A 21,200-nucleotide genomic window follows, 5' to 3' on the forward strand; every position below is an offset into this window, starting at 1 on the left:
TTGGTGTTTTATAAGTGAGGAACTATTTCTTAGCGGGTAGCAGTGACTTCCTGGAGTCTCTGCTGTTTTCCTGGCAACCGTATGGTGAGATAAAAAGGTGCTGGATTTGCTGGATGGATTTCGCTACCTTTCGGCAAAGCCAGGTTAGGCTGTTGCCGCTGTTTACAACCTTTATGCTAAGCTAAGATAACCAGCTGCTGGCCGACGCTTAGTATTTAACCAACAGACATGGAAATGCTCCCAATCTTCTTATCTTACTTGAAGCAAAAGACAGTAATTGTGTTTTCAGGAAATGTTGAACTACGTTAAACCATATGCTGGCTAAACACATTTCACAGGATTCTAGGTCAAATGTTTGTGGTCGTGATAATCTTTTGATCTTTTCACTCTTGTCCCTGACACAATGAGGTCAGAGGTCAAGCTGAGCAGCAGAGAAATGACCTTGGAGAAAATAGAGATTCAGTTTGTTGTTCAAGCTCACTTCAGTCGGGCAGATGTTTGAACTCAATGGCAACATATTGGAAATGCTCATCTCTTGGACAAATTACAAGCAAGTGATTCTGTTTCAATATCACGTTGACCTGCCCGGATCCTTCTGTCAGTCCCAATACAGTTCTCTCTGCTTTGCTGAATCGATAAAACATTGCTTTATGTTGTCAGGAAATTTTCAGTACATATTCAAGTCATCACCCCCTTTTACTGTCTGTTGAGTTTATTTACTCAGTACTGTCAGTGTATAAGATGTCATCACAAACAGCATTAGGATGTCTCTTCCTGCCTCTGCGCTGCTCCATATCAATTCCCCTTTCTCCACTCACCACTTCTTTAGCCCTATCTTTTTCTCCCTGACAACACTCTGCCCCTATTTAATCCAGCTTTTTCCATCTTTGATGGTGTTTCTTTGAAAGCCACAGACTGACGTGTGCAAATTACATCCTAACACTTCCAGTTAGCTCTCGTCTCACACTCTGCTTTCCACCGGGTGCATCGGACAACAGCCTCTTTGCTTTCTGGACGATTTCACACCTAACCTGTTTGGTTTAAACGGACGCTGTTGCGGCCAGTGTGAAAGGTGTCAATCGAACCAGAAAAATACAAAACATATATACACTGAGACCGCCTCCAGGCTGACTCTAGTGTGGTTAGCTTGTGGTGTGAAAGCAAGCGGACCAGGCACCAGATTTTTGATAATAGATATGTGATTTTAAGATAAAGTGATGGAAGGAAGCGATCTTATTATCAGTCTGTCGCCAAGCTGTGTATTTACTGTATGTAAAATCATTTCACGGTAACACGTATGCATGCCAGCACAGGTATTTTCTGTTTGGCTGCGTCACTTATTCTCTAACAATTTTCATCCAATTTTCGCAAACTCTATTAGCATCCAGAACGCTCCTCCAAGCAGTGGATGAGTTAGTCATGAATGGAGCTTAAACCTGTAACTCCATAGTCTAATGTAGTTATAATGTGCTTCTCCATTTGGAATGCTTGGTTACTACTGTAGGAGTAGGCTAGTTAGCAGGACATGCTAACAGTTACAATTTAGTAATTTGGATTTTTTTTGTTTAATCATTTAGTAACTGAATGGCTTAAACACACTGTTTAATCCACTCCTTAGACTTTTGCGTTTTTTCATGCATTTTTGGTCTCACTCTTGGCCAAGCAGGTATAATAATCAATGATGTTTTTTGGTCATTTTCCTTTCTTTCTAACTATCAGGATTAATTATGGCTGCAAATGTTGTAATGTACAAACATGTGATGCTAGGCTACTTTTAGATTCCCTCAGTGGAAAAAAGAAGGTTAAACAGAGTAAAATATTATTCAATGTCTCATCGAATGAATTGAAGTTTTGTGTCCTAAATCAGAGGATCCCACCCCAAGTCTGACTCAACACCATAGTTCTTCAACTCTAAGTAGACTTGCAACACATCGCTGTTGATGTGTGTGTGTGTGTGTGTGTGTGTGTGTGTGTGTGTGCTGCTTGTGTAACAGTTACCACAGCCTGTGTTTTTTAACGGACTGACCAGATGTGACAAAGGAAGGAAGCGAGAAAGACAGCGCCCCTGTCTGCAACATTGTCTCTCTAATATCATTAAATAGCCGATGATGCATGAAACACACTGAAGATACAAACCGCTCACATATTGTAGATAAGGGATGATTCTTGAATAGCTGCGGTTGAACTAATGAATGCTTCCGAACATTGTGAAGTCGTCAGACACAGACTTAGTAAAGGTCAGCTGGTGTAGACTGTGTCAAACTTCACAATTATGTAATGTGCCTTTCACAACGTGCTGGAGTCAACACAAATGTCACACAAAATGTACAAGTTGTATGTATGTATGGTATATTATGTTATTTCCCCTGAGGTTCCACCTTAGTTGCAACATAATGTTGCAGGATGTGGCTACAGTACCAGTTAGCCAATGTTCAACGCTTGACTTCCTGCTCCAGTGTTTTGTTCACTTTGGCTCACTGCCGTTTCATGCTAGGCAGGGCAGCTACATTCAGCTTGAGACAGCTGCCTAGGCTTTCATATGTGAGGGCAGATGACAGGCCTGGTATTACACCCTACAGCGAATGTGCAAGCAAGACGACTAAAACAATGAAAAAAAAGCATTCAGAGTAGTGGAGAGTGGAGAGCAGTAAAAACATAGCAATGTCTTTTTTATATATCAGAGAATACAGTTTTGATTACTTGAGAATTAAATTCAAAATCTAAAGAGAAAGGAAATGTTCTAAAATCCCTGCACACTTTATCCAATCAGGACAGAGAGCTCCATAAAGAGTCAGTCGTGTCTGCTCAGACCCTCCTGTTTGCTACTATGTCAGGCGATTATCACTGGCATTCATGTGGTGACGTGGAGAGAAGGTAGTGGATTAATAACTGCATAATGGACAGGAAGTTGACTATAATGACAAGAAAGCTTAACATTGATCTAAATAATTACAAGATCTTAAACATGGCAGGCTGTACCAGAGGCATCAGAACACTTCACATTCACACAAGATTTGATCTTTTGTGATACCACAGATGTAAAAATTGAGATGATGCTGCTGTAAGTTTGGCACCAGTCACGCTCACAAGCATTAGCTATAAATGTAGCTTTTAAGAGAATGGTTCCCTGAAATCCGTGTAACCCAATTCATTTGTTATATAGTTTCTACATTATGCCTAAAGATTGTTGATTGGACTGTTATGATCTGAGGCTTTGCATATGAAGTCATTAAAAAAACACACCCATAAATAAGGCATTGTTTCTTTATTTTTGATCCTAAAGTCACGTTTCACAGCAGAAGGCCATGGCCATATCAAGGTGTCAAATGCTGCAAGACTCAATAAGTGCGCTATATACATACATAAAGATCAGTTACATTTGTGAATGTGATTTAGATTCAAATGTACTGAGCTTGAAGCTTTTGGAGCAACACTGAGCAGTTACATGTGGCATACTGCATGATTTACAGAAACCAAACAACTCCGGAAAAGGAAAAGTAGGCATGCACTCCACTGCCTGACATGTTTTATCTGCGCGAGGAAAGACTTCAACCAATAACAGACTTGATTGAGTATCTCACTGGCAAGGTAATGGAAATGGAAGTGTTTGTCTGAGATTTTGGTAAAGACTTACAGGGTTGGTTAGAGATAAGTGGTATTATTATTGCACAACATTAGTGGTAAGTGAAATACTTGCTGTGAAAGCCAATCAAAGACAATATAGATGATAGAGGAGCCTTCTAGTGCAGAGATAGATAGATAGATAGATAGATAGATAGATAGATGTTGATTATGATGATGACATTTTATTTGTACACAATCATACTTCCATTGGGATAATTATAATTGTTGGGACTCCCTTTGTACATATGATGAGTCAAATGGATAGTGATTGTATGTAGATGGCAATCAAAAGACATTATGGAACAGCTGCCACCCACAGTGTCTCACATTGAGTGAGATCATGATAGATTTGTGACATTATACATACTGAAAGCATTGCCTTTAACAAAATAACACACTATTGCTCCAGTTACAGGCAAATTCATTATCTTTTCAGAAGAAAAAGAAGATACGCAGACTCAGAGTGTATGGTGTGGACCAGAGGATTATGTTTTCATTTTATCAGGCTGTACTAGAGAGCCTTTTCAGGCATGGGATGTCAGCATGGTATGGCAACCTTACTGTACAACTCAAAACTAAGCTTGCTCGTCTGGTACACACTGCCATGAAGGTGATGGGGAGGAATTAACACCAGCCCCTTCAGTCCATATAGGAACAGTCTGTTCTCAGGCAAGCTCAGAGGATATTGGCCAAGCCATCATAAATCCTCCACACAGAATATGATCTCTTGCCCAGTGGCAGATGATACAGAGTCCCCCACTGTAAACTCAATCGTTTTAAAAATTCATTTGTGCCTACCTCAATCAAACTTTTAAACAAAGCAGCTTGAGGCTGAAGGGATTGTGTAATGGTCTCATGGGGTTCTTTTTTTATTTATTATGGGGTGGGTGCAATATATCTTATGTGCAATTTATTGTTGTGACTGACACAGTGGTGAGGTTTTGTTTTATGTAGTTTATTTTACTGTAACTTGGAGGCATTTATGTGCGCAGCCTTTAAGGTCCAGTTGAGCTTGTACAATTAGCTTTGTCTGACTGAAAGTCTATCATGGCTACTGGCACCCTGGCCCATGAACTCAATTTTCAGGTAATGCAGGAGACATTTCACTCAAACAATCAATATGCTGTGCGTCACCAACACCAACATGGCCATGACCTCGGCATAGTATTATAAAAGTCTGGCCATATTGACAGCTGCAGTGATGTAATGGTAGAGTTAGTCAGTTTTGTGAGCTAGCTAATATATGGGACCAGCTCTACGAGGTTTTGGTTACAGGTTTTATTGAGTGTTAAAAAAGACGTCACTTACCCAACTGTTTTGTAGCCTTTCTAATACAGTACATTCACACTCGTATACTTGATTAGTGTTATGACAAACTGCAACACTCTCCATTTAAAAAAATCGTTTAAATTGACAATCATTATAAATGAAATTCATGGCACAATTCAAATGAGATCGAAAAACAATTTGACTCTCCATTCACTACCATCCCCCGTGGGTCAAACCGGAAGGGGCGTGACTTCGGCTCTCTAGTCTGTTGTAAAAACTATTTCTAAGGTCCTCGATACTCTCAAGCTCTTAACATTTTTGTTTGTGGATAAAACTAATATTTATACAAGTAAAGTTTTATAAAACTCAACATTTATGGATGTAACTTCAGAAAATGAATGTAAGATATCAGACTTGCTACTTAGATAGCTAACGGTGCCTTTGAGGACGTTTTCTTCAGCTCTGATTGGCTACACACCTGCGACCGCATAACATTTCAAAGTTGGTTATATTCATGCGCTGACCGATAAATCACGCACGCGCTTGACAAATGTGTTAGCCAGTGACAAATGTAGTTTTTGTGGGTCTTGACCCCAACCTTATTATTTTTTGCAATATTTCTTTCTATTCTTTTAACATTACGCCTCATGTTGGACTTAAAAAAGCCTGTTAGGGTCCTGTATAACAGTGTGCCACCAGGCTGCGCCATTGGGAGCGTGGACGCTCTTCCTCTCCCTTTTTTTTCACTCTTCTGACGTCACCAACCTGCAATTGAACGAATGAACTAACGAAGGACCGAGTCCCCCACCGGAGCTACCGGGAGGCAGTGATATTACAGAGCGAGTCCCCGCCGCCCGGAGGAGCCACACCGAGGAAGGTCCACTGTCAGCCGCTGAGAGAAAGCCGTGCTGGGATCAAACGATGCTCACCGCCGCCGCCCAGTAACACTGACTATCGACGACCGGTGAAGAGGAGAACCGTTACCGTGATTTACCGACAGAAAAACAGAAGACAGACGGAGCACGGACGGACGGACTTAAGGACAGACCACCGAGACCACGCTTGAGAAACAAACAACTGCGGTGGCTTCATCGTGTTGTTTCTGCGCCGTGGATCAAACAGAGCGGATCCTTGGTTTTAAATGCTTTAACGGTACCGTGTCCCCGGCTTGAGAGCGAGAGAGAGGGAGCTGCCCAGAGAGCGAAAGAAAGACACAAGAGGGATCATAGAGGGACCGAAGGCACCGCACAGAAAAGGAGGAAATTAACCAAGAGAGGGGGAAAAAAAGGGAGTTGCACCCTGCGTTGTTTCCACGCACCAAGTTTCATTGAATCCAGCGTCCCCTTGCATTTTCTGCCGTGGATCCCGGTATCGGTAACGCGTTCAAGCTGTGTTCTCTAACCATGGGATGTACTCTGAGCGCAGAGGAGAGGGCGGCTCTGGACCGGAGCAAAGCCATCGAGAAAAACCTCAAAGAGGACGGTCTGACCGCGGCCAAAGATGTGAAACTGCTGCTGCTCGGTAAGAGAAGTCCCCACCGTAGGGCCTGTGAGCCTCGAGACATGGGGAGGGGGGTGTAAGGTGTGGTGTGGTGTGTGTGTGTGTGTGTGTGTGTTGGGGGGTGTTTAGTTAAAGATGATCATCAGTGAAGATGGTGGTGGAAAAAAATGAAAATCGTGACGTCTAACCCAAGCTATAAAACTAACAATGTGAAAGAAAATCCATTTATTCTTGAGTAAAAAGGCGTTGATGTGCTTGATTTTTCTCTCTAAACACACCCTGCCCTTTTTGTTACATCACTTTGTGGCCACCTGCTACAATAGGATTATATCCTTTAAAGATGTGACAGGTGGGTAAAATGTTTTACAGCCTATTAAATGTGCAGAATCAGTCAGTTTGTAGGTAAAAGGTGGGATTCAGAGATGATAACTGCAGATGGATGTCAGGGGGAAAAAAATGGCAGTATGCAGCAATGGAGGGCCAGGCAGCACAGGCTGTGTTGGTTCATCGGTTTGAGCTGGGAGATTGATTCATTGACTCTTTGTGGGAAAGAAAGTAGCCTGTAAGTATTTAATCTGTCTGACTGCAAGCGAACAGATGAGGGAGGGAATAGATGGAGGGAATGCTGAGGAAGAAAGGGTGCAGCCACTTTCCCCATCTTTGTATCTCCACCCTGCTGCTGCTGCTGCTGTTCACTTAGGCTTTTAAAGAGGCTGATTCTTTCCTTCTTTCTTTCTTTCTTTCTTTCTCCCACCTCCTCCTCCTCGTCGTCCTCCTCCTCCTCCTCTCTCTCTCTGTCTCACTCACACTCACACACACACACACACACACACACTCACACACTCACACATACACCCTGTTTACATTGTCTTCTTGTCTCTTATCCCTCAGGGGCTGGAGAGTCAGGGAAAAGCACCATCGTCAAACAGATGAAGTAAGTCTCCGATAAGCACGGTCTAATAACCTTATAGTGCATATGTGTGTCCCTCTCTCACTCTCACACACACACACACACACACACACACACACACACACATATATACAGTAGATGTACAGCCTGATCTCAGAATTAGTCTATAGCTGTAGCTTGATATCGCCTTGACTTTGTCATGTTTTTTTCTTGGAAAAGCCTGACTGTTGACCCTATACTACCCCTTACCTCAACCCTAACTGGCCTTGTCAAACATCTGCCCAAGCGTTAGTATTTCAACCATTTCTATCACTGACGCTACTCTGTGTGGGTGGAGAGATGGAAGAAACTGGGTGTGGGAAGAAAAGTATGCAGGTGCAGTGATTTACTGCTGTGTATGCATGGACATTTTATAAAAAGGGTGCTGTTTCATATAATATATGTTTTTATAAAATGTGTTCTGTGATGTCACTGCCATCTTCAATCCAATAAAAAAGCTGCTTTTCCTGCTTTAGTTAAACGTTTCAGATTTGAGGTGTGGCCGTGTCACCAGACCTAGTTAAAATTGATAGTAAACCTAATTTAAGATGACCTTTTAGTTTTACTTGCACGTTATTGGTTTTAGTGTTATTATAGGGGGGCAGTATTTCATTGATAGATACTGCCCTAGGGTACAACCTCAGATCTGCTTCTCTCCTCTTTGTCAATGATTTTGTGATCTCAGGGGAAGAGGTAACATCAGATCACACCCTTGTGCATTTGTTGTCCACTTTGACCCTGCTGATATGGTATATACTCTGCTTTTTTTAATGAAAAGCGACAGTAATACTATGTGGAGGGGTTAGTTTGTGTAGACCGCATGGAATTATTCAATATTTTTCACCTACCTTAACAAAAATGTGTGATGATATTCCCACATGAGTCACTACTACTCTCCGAAGGACTTTAAGTGTTACTTCACCCAAAAATGAAAGTTTAGTCATTATCTACTCACGCCCATGCCGATGGAAAGTCGAGTGAAGTTTCGTGGTCCACATTTCTGGAGCTTCACAGCAAAACAGTGAAACAACTGTAGTAGATGTAGTAGATGAGGACTTGTTTTAGCTCTTCTGGCACAATCCAAGTCTCGTAATTCACACCTTTTTTAAAGCCGAAGTCTTCACAGTAGCTGCTAAGATAAAATTATTAGTGGCTCCCTGTCTGAAGTGGGTGCTAGAGTTTGACTGCTTGACAAGGGTGTAAATAACGTCTTTTCAAATCTATTTGGGATCTCAGGGCTTCCAGAAACTTGGATTATGCCAGAGCTATATGGAGCCATTTTAATTTTGTAACCCATCTACTTTAGTTGTTTAGTATAATGCTGCAACAGTGTTTTGCTGTGAAGCTCCAGAAATAATTTGTGGACTATGAAACTTCACCCGACTTTCCATCTGCATTGGGGTGAGCAGATAATGACTGAATTTTAATTTTTGGGTGAAATTATCCTTCGAACAATAAGTGTTTGTGAACTAATCCCACGTATATGTTGCTGCTGTATAACTTAATAGAACAATTTTTCTTTGCGCTGAAATAATTTAATCGATAAGTTGTTCAGTAGGAAATGTATCTGCAACTGTTTTTATAATTGATTAATTGTTTAGGGTGATTTAGAAGATTTATTGGTTTCAACTTCTCATTTGTGAGGATTTTCTCAATTTTACATAGTTGGAGATTGAATAACTTTGGGTTTTGGATTGTTGGTCAAACAAAACAAGACATAACGTAACCGTGGGCTTTAGGAAATTACCCCAAAATCTGAAAGAGACAGTTTTTGTTATGGCACCATCAGCCTATAATATTTTCATGTAAATACCACGTGGCCTGTTAGCTGTGTCAATGCTTACTTACTAACCAGTCCAATATAACCCAGCTAAAATACCACCCAGTACTCCTGTAGGGACTAATTGTCTACCTGTGGTATTTATCACAAGTTTAGTGACTTAATTAAAGCTGTCTGTTTTTTTGCCCTCTTATATGGTTTCATTATAATGTCATTATAATACTCCTATAGGGACTTATCTATGGTGCTCAGTGCAGGGTCCCTTGTAAATGTATGATACTTTAATAGTATTTTAGTATTTACTATATCACTGCAATAATCCTATAATATATCTACCGGATTTACTGTAGGTTTCTTTCTAAGGTCAGCTGCACATCAGCTGGTACATCAGTAGTACATACTCAGCCCCCCCCATATTATCAGTAATCCTGTCGTGACATATGGTTTCTCCTCAATCTCCTCTGCTGCGTCATTTTACAGACAGGAGAGTGAGTTTTAGCTGATAATAGGCTTTGGTTGTGGACATATAGTGACATATCACATAAGGACATGACTCAGTGGATCCAGATGAGCCTGTTTCTCAGCTGTTAATGGTCACTCCAGCAGCACAGAACATTGTGCACACTCACTGACCAACACTCCCAGTGGGTTCATTAAATATATATAGCAGGCCATAACCTTTTGAGCAACTGAATACACTGAATGCATTGGACTGTTGTAAATCAGACATTTATATGACAGAGAGTGATGCAAATAAATGTTAATGGATGGCTGTGTTAGTCCACATAGGTGTAAGGCTAATATTACAGATATTATGGGAGGTGAACCATAAGGTTATTGCTGCTTTCTGTTTTACTTTTCACACATTGTGACATGAAAGACACACATAATGTGGTGTATAAGTTCACTTCTATTAAATTAATTGTACAGAGAGAGCTACTTTCCTTTCAGCTGGATAATGCCACGCTCACTTCTTTCAGTCATTCCAGCCATGCCACCTCCACGTTTCTGTTGTCTGATTATAGTCTCCAAGCTCTTCTTGCTTATGCATATTAATGAGTTGATTGAACTGCATCTGGCAGACAACACTGTCTTTTAATAGTTGCAAGGTTTTATTTAATAAACTCTGCATGCTTCTCACGGGCCTACTTATCCTGGATCAAGGGTAATGTGAGACAATGTGCCCCAGCACAAAATCTCTACTTGATGAAGTGTATTGACCATGAATGACTCGTTGTGGCCATGTCAGAAGCTTTACACCAGGCAGACGTTTCTAGAGTGCCATATACTGTGACTGCAGGAGGGCCAATTTAGAGTTTTAACAATATATACTAGTGTAGTCTTTACAAAGGACATCTGATATTAAAGAGAGGGCAGCTGCTGTTCAAGTGGTGGACAGCGCCCTGCCAGGGAAGCCTTTACTTTCCTGTTCAGAGACGCTCTGCTATTTCCGGAACCGCATCAGAGGAGTGGAAAGCCCTTACTGCATTTTCTTTCACAGTGCTTTGAACATCTGGGGTGTGCTCAAGTGACCAATTGTGTGTGTGTGTGTGTATGTGTGAGCGTTCTTTAGAGAGAGAGACAGAGATGAGTGGATTAGATTTAGATTTAGATTTTATGGTGTGTATATGGAGCTGTGCCACAGCTGTGTATGGCATCTCAGTGAGTGGAAGTAAGGAGTCTGTTAACACTCTGTACAATCCAGTGGAAAATTACTGCAACTGTACTCACCTTAAGTTTTGAATCTGTTCTATACGCTCCTTTAGGAAAGGGACTGTACAGATTGTAGAGCTTCCTGAGAAGGTGGAGCATGTGATTTTGGGCTATTTAAATACAACTGATTTTTGAAATGCGCTTAAGGAAATTATTTTCGAAATGCGCTGTGGCTAAAATCATTTACTGGACAGTAGTATGTTATGTCTCCTCAAACTTTATTTTTTTGGAAACACCGATTGTTAGTTTCTGAGATGATGAAATCACCAAGTGACAATAACTCATGACAAAGCACTGATAATATCTCTCTAGGGGCTACTACTTTGCTGTGTGCGAGAGAGAGCGAGCGTTAGGGAGACACAGGACTGAGAGTGGATTACAGTTGTACATGGATGATTGAGTTCTCAAGGTGTTAAGCCACAGCATAGCCTGATGTAGAGCTACTTCTGTAAGACAAGAAAGGGGAAGGGATGACAAAGCGTAGAAGAAGACACGTGACTGTGCAGAAATGGAGAATCTAAAGGATAAATGTTTTGCAGGAAAAATGTGAACGTTCGTTTGCACAAGATATTTATCAGTGAGTGTAGTATTTGGGCCAGCAAACCAAGGGACTCGGTCATGTGTGAACAGCATATATCTATCTCATGCACAGAGCTGTCTGTGTGTGACACCATCTGTTTATGGTGTGTGTGTGTGTGTGTGTGTTCAGACGTGTGCAAAGGTTATCTCACTGCCCAGCTGTCAAACTGACAATGAATCATATAATGTAGTGTTATTTTCATATATAGATAGACGCAAGGAAGCTCTGCCTGGCACAGTCACTGAAAAGTAGAGGAAAAGATTAGAGAGGAAGTGGTTGCCAGTGCGACCACTTCCCCTTTGTACTCGTCTAATAATGTGTGAGTTGTTTGCTCTCTGCCCTTAAAGGCTTTGCTTGAAGGAGTAGCTCTGTAAGGGCAAACTCCAGAGATTGGTGTAATTTGACCAGCAAAGACATGAATGACTCCTAGTAGACAAGCCCAGAAGACATCATTTGTTTCATAGCTCATTAGCACGTGAAAGCTTGCTTGATTTGTGACTAAACAAGCAAGTGAACAAAGACAAAGACAAAGACAGATTATTATACATTTTCAAACATCAACTCAGTAGTTGTACTATATAAAGACTGAAATGTTTTTTTTCCATGGCTTACTAATTCCCTTTTTGAAATAAGTAGCCTGTGTTGAACTCGATAGCTAACGTAACATAGCCTAGGTAGTTTTCGAGGTGTGCTGCCTTTAGCTATGCACTTCCTTGCTGAGAGTCGAGCTTAACATTAAAGTCAAAAATTCCATTTAAATCTGGAAACTGAAATTGCTCACATCTTTCCGTTAGTTAGCTAAATTCTAAGTAATTTAGTTAGCTAGTTATTTAATCTATTGCCACTTTGGTATACAGATTTCAAAGGCGCAACAGAGGTTTTTTTTTTCCAGCAATTCAATTGAGACACTGAAAATAGCTTAACAAGAAGATAAAATATACTGTTTGTGTGAGTTGGAGAAAGAAAACCAAAGTGAATTACTCCATAATCTAAAAGCTTACAACTAAACAAATGTTACAACTTATATAACAACTATATATATATATATATATATATGCACTTAATTGAACTGAAGATAGCCAAAGACATTTAGAAATGTGTGTACAGTTTAGTTAACTCCAGATAATCATTCAAGCCCAGAGTCTTCGTATGTGTGATATTAGTGTATGGATATGTGTGATATTAGTGTATGGATTAATGTAATTTTGTTTCACATATAATTAATTGGTTATTTTCTTTGTGTAAACACAAGTTCAGCAGAACACTTGTCATGGTTAGTACTACTAAGGCTGCAAAAGCAGTTATTAGCTCTTAGCATTGGAAGGAGTTCTCAAGAGTTTGAAAAATAACCCTAATAATGTCGTCAGGCTTATCTCGACTTGAGCTTGGAGATTACAAATTTATAATGGGAAAAAACTGGGACATTATGTTTGAAAGACATGGGTGTTCGGCTGTTCAGTTGGGGAAAGTATCATGAAAAATGCTATCAAGTTGCCCTTTGGGAAATGTAGGATGCAGCTTTTTTTGGAGTTGTATCCATACTAGGCCTAAAACGTCAGGATATCTAGGCCTCTGCTTTAAATTTGACAATTCTTTTTGTAATCTGTCTCTTTCTAGTCCCCTAATTAATGGAACAAGTTAAGCTTTAAAATCAATTGATAGTTTTTCTGTCTAGGCCTCTTGATAGCCAGATGAGTTGTACCATGACATCTTTTCATACCTGATTGAATCTCCAGGTAATATCTCTTGCAATCATTAACACTCTACAACCCAAATAAAACTATATCAACTGTGACCATAAGACATGATTGGATAAATGCAGTTTGCAGGCTGCAAAGACAGCAGCAATAGAGGTGGCCTCTAGTGCTCACAGGACAATGCTGATTTTAGTTTGATAACAGACATAATTATAGCCAATGTTATAGTTTCACTATTTCATCATCCTTGTTTATAGACGCTGTCAGGACTGTGTCAGGACCAAAGATACACACAAGCATTCCTCATTTGTGCAGTAGAGCTCATAAAACAATGTTGAAACAGCCTGCTAAAAGTAGCTGTGGTCAGTATTATTTAAAATTAACTGCAGATGAAAACAGATTTGTATTTTTTATTTGTTTGATTGCATTGGAGAAAAGAAAGATGTTTCAAATAGTTGTCTACCTCCAATCTAAAATCAAATGGCATTTGTTTCTTGCCTTTTGTTTTGCTTCTTGGTTACTGGTTTTATGATATGATAAATCTGTCGTCGTCAGTTGTCTGTAGTATTTTCCATTGAGCGTTTACTAGAAATTATAATATGACAGCTTTTGCAAATGCATGTTTGTTTAGACTGACTCTACCAACAGGGTTTTGGAAGGATCTCGTAAGCTGAAGAGGCCCAAAATCTATTAAAGGCAGCCCTCCAAGTCAATGAATATACACAGAAAATTAATCGACCCTGTATCCACTGATATATTTTTGTCAAATTATTTAGATTTGAGTGTAGCTGCACTGTGTCCTATTATGTGTCATGAGGATTTCAGCAAAGAAACTTAAAACCCATTCACGTGTCCGGTCGCTGTGTATGTAGAATATGCAGAGCTTCTCTCTCTGTCTTTCTCCTTTTCTTCATCTCTGCCTTTCTCTTTTACAATGTATGTGTGTGTTTGTGCCACGCTGACATGATCGGAGGCGACTAGCTGAAGGGAGAACAAACGCTGTCCGTCCCTCACGGCTGCACTGCTTCCCACAGGCCGTTCCCACCGTGTGTGTGTGTGAGTGTGTGAGTGTGTGTGTGTGTGTGTGTGGTTTCTCTAGCACAGGAGATAATTAGGTTTAAGCCTCAGAAGAAGAGAATAAAAGGGGGAAGGGGAAGAAGATGGAGGAAAAAAAGGTGGTGTTTTGTGCAGAGTGGCAGAGGGGGAGAGGTTGAGAGGGGGGTTGTAGACGGAGGGACACAGAGAGGGAGTTTTAATGAAGGAAAGCAATGCCTAGTGGGTAGAAAGAAAGGAATGAAGGAGGAAAGGAGCACTCTGCAAGAGCGTATAGACAGGACCGGACTCGATAGAGTGGTCGAAGTAGAGGAGTGATGAAGAATGAAGTGAGAGATGAAGAGAGAAGTGAGACGACTCAGGGAGAAGAGAGAGAAAAAAAAAGAGTAGAGTTACACATGGACACCTAGCAAAAGCAACCAGGGAGGAAAATTCAATTGATGAGGGAGTGTGAAAAGAAACAGGAGTGGCGAGAAGAGAAGAGGCTAGAGGGAGGATGAGTGTGAATGATGTAGAGAAGGTAAGAGGAGAGAGGCGAAGCCATTTTGAGCAAGAGGAGAGAGGGAGTGGAAAGTGAAAGAACACATTCTCACTTATTAAGCAAGCTAGAGGAAGTGACAAAGGGAGAGACTAGGACAGGGTTGTCAAGGAGAGAGTGCAAAGGGTACTCCTCCTGGACTCTGTTCCCTCAGATAATTATTAGCCTCCTTTTCCAGGTGTGGTTAGACATGAGGAGAGAAAGTAGAGAGAGGAAAAAAAAGAAAGAGAGAGGGGAAGGAGGGAGGGAGGAGGACATGTTGGCACCACACTCAAGTCCTGCATTCAGAGACAGTCTGTAACTGGTCATCTAAGACAGCCCGTCAGCCACATAGTCACCCTTCATTGGTTAAATATAGCCGTGGGCGTGCTCATCACCAGAATGATTTGATTGGCTGCCTCAGTGAGCTGTGAAATAACAGAGAGGCAACATTTCATGATAGCTGTGTTTGCGTGTGCACATGTGCTCGCTGGCACGTCCGACCAGGCTTTGATTACACTGTGTGTGGTTAACATTTAAATCCTATTTGCATTTTGTAAATAGGCAGGCAAACAAACCTTATCAAAACATACATGCTCAGACACACATATTCTCCCCACTCTCCTTCTCTCTTTCCTCTCATTTTGTCAATGTTCTTGAACTCACCTCACTGCTGGCAGTCTCTCCACATGATACACATGTCCACACTATTTTTCAGTTTTTTTCAGTTCTTACAGGCACATTAGCACAGTCAAAGTGTGTTAACAGTTGGATGATCTTAGACAGTTTCTTCAAAATATTGCTGAAAGCAATACTGCGAACAATCAAGCAAGGCTGCTACCAACTAAAGACTTGGTCTTTAGACAGGTCTTGTTTTTCAAAACACAGGAATAACTGGGTTCCAACTCACTCCTCTTTTGCTTCACCCCTTGTGTCCCTACTTTCATTGTCCAAGGAGTCAAAAGTCGTAGTTGGAGTCACATCATTAATACATATATTCCCTGTTGTTAAACTGTCATCCGTCGGTTGCTGCTGGACTTGGTTCGCTGCCTGCTCTTTCCAGAGGTCCAAAGCCCCCGTGCTGGTGTTGTAAACACCAGCAATACCCCCGGAAAGCTGCATGGCTTACTGATCTAACTGGCAGCTACAATTAGTACCCCTACTTTAATCACGTCCCAAAATAGAAGATGCAACTCCCAAAAGGAGACAGTTATCATCGGCTAACGGTTTAGTTGGATGTTAGGGGATAGCCATACATTTAAATGTGTTTTAAATGTTGTAGTGTAAGTGTAGTGAAAGTGTAAAAGGTCATCAGTGCCATGTAACGATCACGACACAAACACAACATTTAGAGATATAATAGATGTGGAGGATCTGTTGTTTGTGAGAAAGTTACTACCAAGACCATGCTAAAAGATTGTTAAATTTGGGTATCTTGCCCTTTGCTGCTTGTCCACCACCCTGTCTTTCCTGTTTTCCTGCCTCAAGCTTCAATTGTTCTATTGACTAAGGGCTAAAATAAAAGCCTAAAAAGTTTTTTAAAACCTCTGTTAAAACTTTGTTGTAGCTGATATAACAAGAAGGTAATTTTTTACACTCTATAGACTCTGTTGTGTGTAAATAGGCCTGGAGGCTGTACATTACTGCAGTTAATTACCATTAGTATATTACAGTTGTGACAGAAACCGAAAGCCTGACATCATACTGATCTCTCCAGACGGCTTGTTAGCCAGTTCACTAATTAGCTATATACAGTAGGGACAGATCAAATATGTGGAATCACTAGTAGTGTCTTGTCAAACGAGCACAACTGAGAATTCAAATCAGTGCCGATCGCTCTCTCACTCTGTCCTTCTTGCTTCCAGATAGAAAGCCAGCCAGTCCTCTTGAGTTGCCACCTGTAAACTAGTAGCTTAAGACAACCTCTATAGGTTTTCATAGTGCTTCGGTTATTATCTGCTTGTTTGTGCACGTTATAGCAGCTTGATTGTACTATTTAAACATGAATCACATTATTCAACAATGTATGACAAATCTTACTAATCTCTAAGCCATATTTTTTCCTACCAAAAGGATATGTACATTACACTTAAACAAAGAGTCAAACGTTGTTGCTCCTACCAGGTGTAGAACAGGAACCATGTAATGATCGGTATCACATCAGCTGATCCTTGTGACTATATCAATCCTACAAAAACCTCACCCTCCCACTCTGAAAATAACGAAGGATCTAGAGACCCTCATATAGTCACAGCTCTGCAAATCTACAGTTTTCCAAATTTCTCAGGTGTGGAGGCATTTCAGTCAACCTGCCAATAATCATACAGTATGTCTCTTGTCAGAACATATTAGTAGTTTAGTTAGTGGTGGTAAAACATCAGTCGCATTGAGTATAGAGCTAATTTTTCCTGTTTCTCTTTCCTTCCTGTGCTGTTCTCTTTTTGATTATATTATATTAAAGGGTGTTTTTGCTCTAAGCCATCTCTTTCTCTCTGTCTGCACAGTTATGAGACCAGGTCAGTGTGACTGTGTGTGTGTGGTCCGCACTAATCAGGGCTCCTTATATAAAACAAAGCTCTTTTTGTCACAGGAAATTGCTTGTGTGTGCACGCTTGCACACTTATGCACGGTTGAGGGTCTGTACTTTTGTTTTTGTGCATATATTGATGTAGTTGTGTGAGTGTGGTTTTTTGTGTTAGACATATTTGGCAGATTTCACATCAGTTGAGCACACTGCGAGACAAAGGAGTCTTGTTACAGTGACTGCACTCAGCTGATAGAAAGTCAGCTGATGGTCACTGTGGCTGGGTTTTTAGCTGGAAGAGTGTATGTTTGAATGCATGTTTTTATTTCTGTGTTGCTATTGACAACAGTGAGGACAAACATCTCAGGAAATAGAAACTGAATAGATCCAGAAGCTCTTTACTAAATACTGCTCTAAACTTGAAATTGTTTTTTGATGCCTTGTTGGACAGCTGTTGATTCACTTTTATTGATGATGCATTTTGGTGCTGTGTTTCTGATGTAGTGGATTGCATTATATTATAGGGGTTTCCCTCCATATAGACTATGTAAATCATGTGTACAAAATATCAGAAAGAAACCCTTTTCAGCATCATGCCGTGTGATAGGTCATCACAAAGTACACCCTCAGAATTGAGATAAAATCACCAAGAGCTTAAGTTGTAGTTGAACAGAAAGTTACTCGGGCTATTGTTGCATTGCTTCACATTACATCATACAGATATTTTTTTTCTTTGTGTATATCCGGAAAAAACCCTTCTTAGCATTGATAGAATTCACAAGTGTCTAGAACAGACTTATTTAACTGGTGGCCCATGGGCCAAATGTGTCCCTTTGTAATAACCTCATTCTGGCTTTTTGATCATATTCTTGGAAATGAATTAACCTATTCATTAGTTGTCTGTTGTTAAACACAAAAATACTCTTATTTCATTAAAAACTTTTCATCCAGGCTGTTTGAGCAGAGGGAATGACAAGAATCAAACTGACAACCGACTTTCAAGATTAAAATTTTAATTTAATTAAGATTTTTTCCTGTACTTTCAGTTGTAAAAAGTTATATACAAATACGAGAAATAAAGGTACATTGTTTTAATACATTCAAATTCCGGGCGTTGCAGGTTAGACATATGGAATGTAAAAGTGCGGCCCCTTTGCACTTCACTTTTTTTTTTAAATCTGGCCACTCAAAAAAAAGAATTATATAAAGTTAAATAGGCATGGTCTACAACCATGTGTGTGGTTCTGGGATGAACAGGCTGACATTGCCATCCTTAGAGCAGCTAGCATGGCCAATAACAAATTTGAATGAATCAGTTATTGGTTCAAATTAACTTAATTTTAAAAGATGATTACAGATTCAGGAAGCCCCCACCCTTTCCACTGAATAAGTGGGCTTTCCTTGGTTTGAATCCCTCAAAGTACAGTAAGTAATTAATATTGACACAGGGGAAGACAGGAAAACTGAATAATTACATTTCAACCTTGTATCTAGGACAACCTGATTAGACCTGTGGCCCTACTTCTCCCTGTCTGTCTCTCTGCCTGTCTGTCATCTCTTCTACCAATCTTTCTGGAGGCTCCATCACTTTACCAATGACTTAAATTGTCTGTAACTAAGCACATGTTGACGACTAATGGCTGTAATATTGATGTTATCAACTGCTCCTGGAACAACCACTTTGCACATTTGTACTGACAACTGGGTTGAAGATCAATCACTTTATGCATGTTTACCCTGCTGTAATGCTAAAATAACTCCTCTACAATGTTTGTACTTGTTTTTAATCGCTATTTGGTTTTCTGCATTTCACAAGGGACATTTTAGAGATGCCATGGTCCGTCAGTACTGGCCAGTATAAAACACCAAGTGATCTTGGCTCAACAATTGGCTTAGATTAACTGGAAAATTAAAAGAAACAGCAAGTATCAACTGTGCACGGTACAACATGTAAATAAATTGACCAAATCCTCCGAAAACAGACCAAGGAAACTACCCAAGTGTACTAAACAGTAGCAAAAAGAAAAAGTTGCTCATGGTCGGCTTTTCTTTATTACCTCTGCCAAAGAGGTCATGTTTACACCTGTGTCCGCTTGTTTGTTGGTTAGTTGGATGGATGGATGTAGGGCTGGTCAATATATACGATATATATTGTCATTGTGACGTGAGACTATATATCGTTTGAGATTTTGGATATCATTATATGGCAATATGACATACGCGTTGTCCTTTACCGGTTTAAAGGCTGCATTACAGTAAAATTATGTAATTTTCTAAACGTATAGGACTGTTCTTCTTGTTCTAATGCTTGCCTTTAACCAGTTACCGTTATATCCCCATTACAGATGATTATTGTTAAAAAATCTAGTACCAGTCGTCATCCCAACAATATTGTTGCAATATTGATACTGGGACAGATCCAATAATTTTGTCTCACTTTCTTTAACATTGCGAGATAGGGCTTTTTTTGGACATTTTTGTTAATTTCTCAGGGAATAATGCGTGGATCTTGATGAATAAAATCAGGCATGTTATGGTGGATGGTATCTTTGTGTGTCTATAATTTGGTGGAGGATCCTAGATTTGGTAAGTTATGGTTAAACAGTTATGAGTGGTTTGAAATTCAGAGTGATACAGGGCTGTCGAGTTTGATATTGGATTTGGCTTGATTGGATTAAAATGACTGTTGGACCTTGGTGCAGATATGCGCTCTACTGACCATTCTAGTCTGAGAATAAAATCACATTATTTTGACAATGCGGAAATCTGAGGCATTACCCCTGAACTTTAATGGTCCCAGTTACATATTTAACTAGGATCTCTTCCAAATTAGCAGTTACAGATGCTAAGATCCAACCTGAAGTATTGTCACCTTGTCACAACTCAAACTGTGACAAGCCAACCAATATAACAGTTACAAAATGCCAGCCAACAAAAATACTAACCACAAGTTTACATTTAAACATTTTTTAACAGTTATCAGAGAGTAATTGCGATTGGAGCATCTGCAAAATAGGGATGAACGTTAAGCCAGCTTAGCCCTGTGGTTTCAAAAGTACAGACTAATGCTGCTGTCTGGTTTTCCAGCCAATAAGAAAAGCTGTATTTTGGCATACAAATATTCATAGAAAAACACAAATGAAAACTACTTGATTACAAGGCCTCAGTGCAAGATTTTTGGGTGTGTCTTTTTGTGCAGCTGTTGCTCTCTAACTGTTAATTAGGTCAAGGTTATGACACTGCACTCTCTGCCACTGTCACACTAATATTTGCCAGTTGAGCAACTGTGTGATGTGTGTGTTTGTTTCCCTGTTGAAATCAGTCACTGGGGAGGAAGAAAGGGTGTGTCAACACTGCATTCTTTAATTAATAGTTAATTGCACGTGGAAAAGGAAAGCAAGAAGGAGGAGAAGAGTAGAAAAGAAGAAGAAATGATTAGAAATGAGGAGTGAGAAGGGGAAAGAGAAGATGGCAGTGAGTGGGAGAGACTGACAAGGAGCAAGTATGATGTTAAGTAGAGAATATACAGAGACAGAGAAAGAGAGAGGGAGCACAAGAATAAGGGATGAAAGAGGACTTGGCAGAGGAGAGAGGCCGATAGAGATAACATGTGACAGTGAAGCAGAGAGATAATGGCAGACAGATTTAATGAGGTCTTCCCAGATGTAATACTGAACTGTAATTATTCTGCTCTCCTATCTGCCTGTGTTTATATGCTTGTGTGTGCAGCTACTAACATCCCGCTGAACTAGTGCAAGGCAGACTGTGTCCCCTTGGCACAAGAACTATCCATTAGCACATGACCAGACCTGGGCCAGGGCTCCTCCCCAGCACGGGATACACTGCTAGACTCTAAAACTGAACAAGGGTGGAAACCACTAATCTTCCCGTCACAGTGGAAATATTGTGGCTCTCCACATTGGACTGACTGTGGATGAAATGTAGGTGACATTTAAGAAGGGGCACAGTGACCAAAGACATGAACTTTTTCTTC

General features: G+C 40.3%; 1 protein-coding gene across 2 annotated transcripts in view; it reads left to right on the forward strand.

Moving 5' to 3' along the window:
• The first annotated feature begins 5,647 nt into the window (after positions 1-5,647).
• The window catches only part of LOC311264289 (guanine nucleotide-binding protein G(o) subunit alpha), a 109,907-nt gene continuing 94,354 nt past the window's right edge, over positions 5,648-21,200 (forward strand). Inside the window, exons 1-2 of one of the 2 annotated variants that reach the window (XM_084365035.1) lie at positions 5,648-6,414; positions 7,285-7,327. In XM_084365035.1, coding sequence (XP_084221161.1) covers positions 6,297-6,414; positions 7,285-7,327 — 161 coding nt within the window. In that variant the 5' untranslated portion in view covers positions 5,648-6,296. The remainder of the gene's footprint in view (positions 6,415-7,284; positions 7,328-21,200) is intronic. The other variant, XM_084365034.1, reaches the window with a different exon arrangement.

The sequence above is a fragment of the Pagrus pagrus genome, assembly GCF_965226575.1.
Source record: "Pagrus pagrus genome assembly, chromosome: 10".
NCBI classification, from domain to species: Eukaryota; Metazoa; Chordata; class Actinopteri; order Spariformes; family Sparidae; genus Pagrus; species Pagrus pagrus.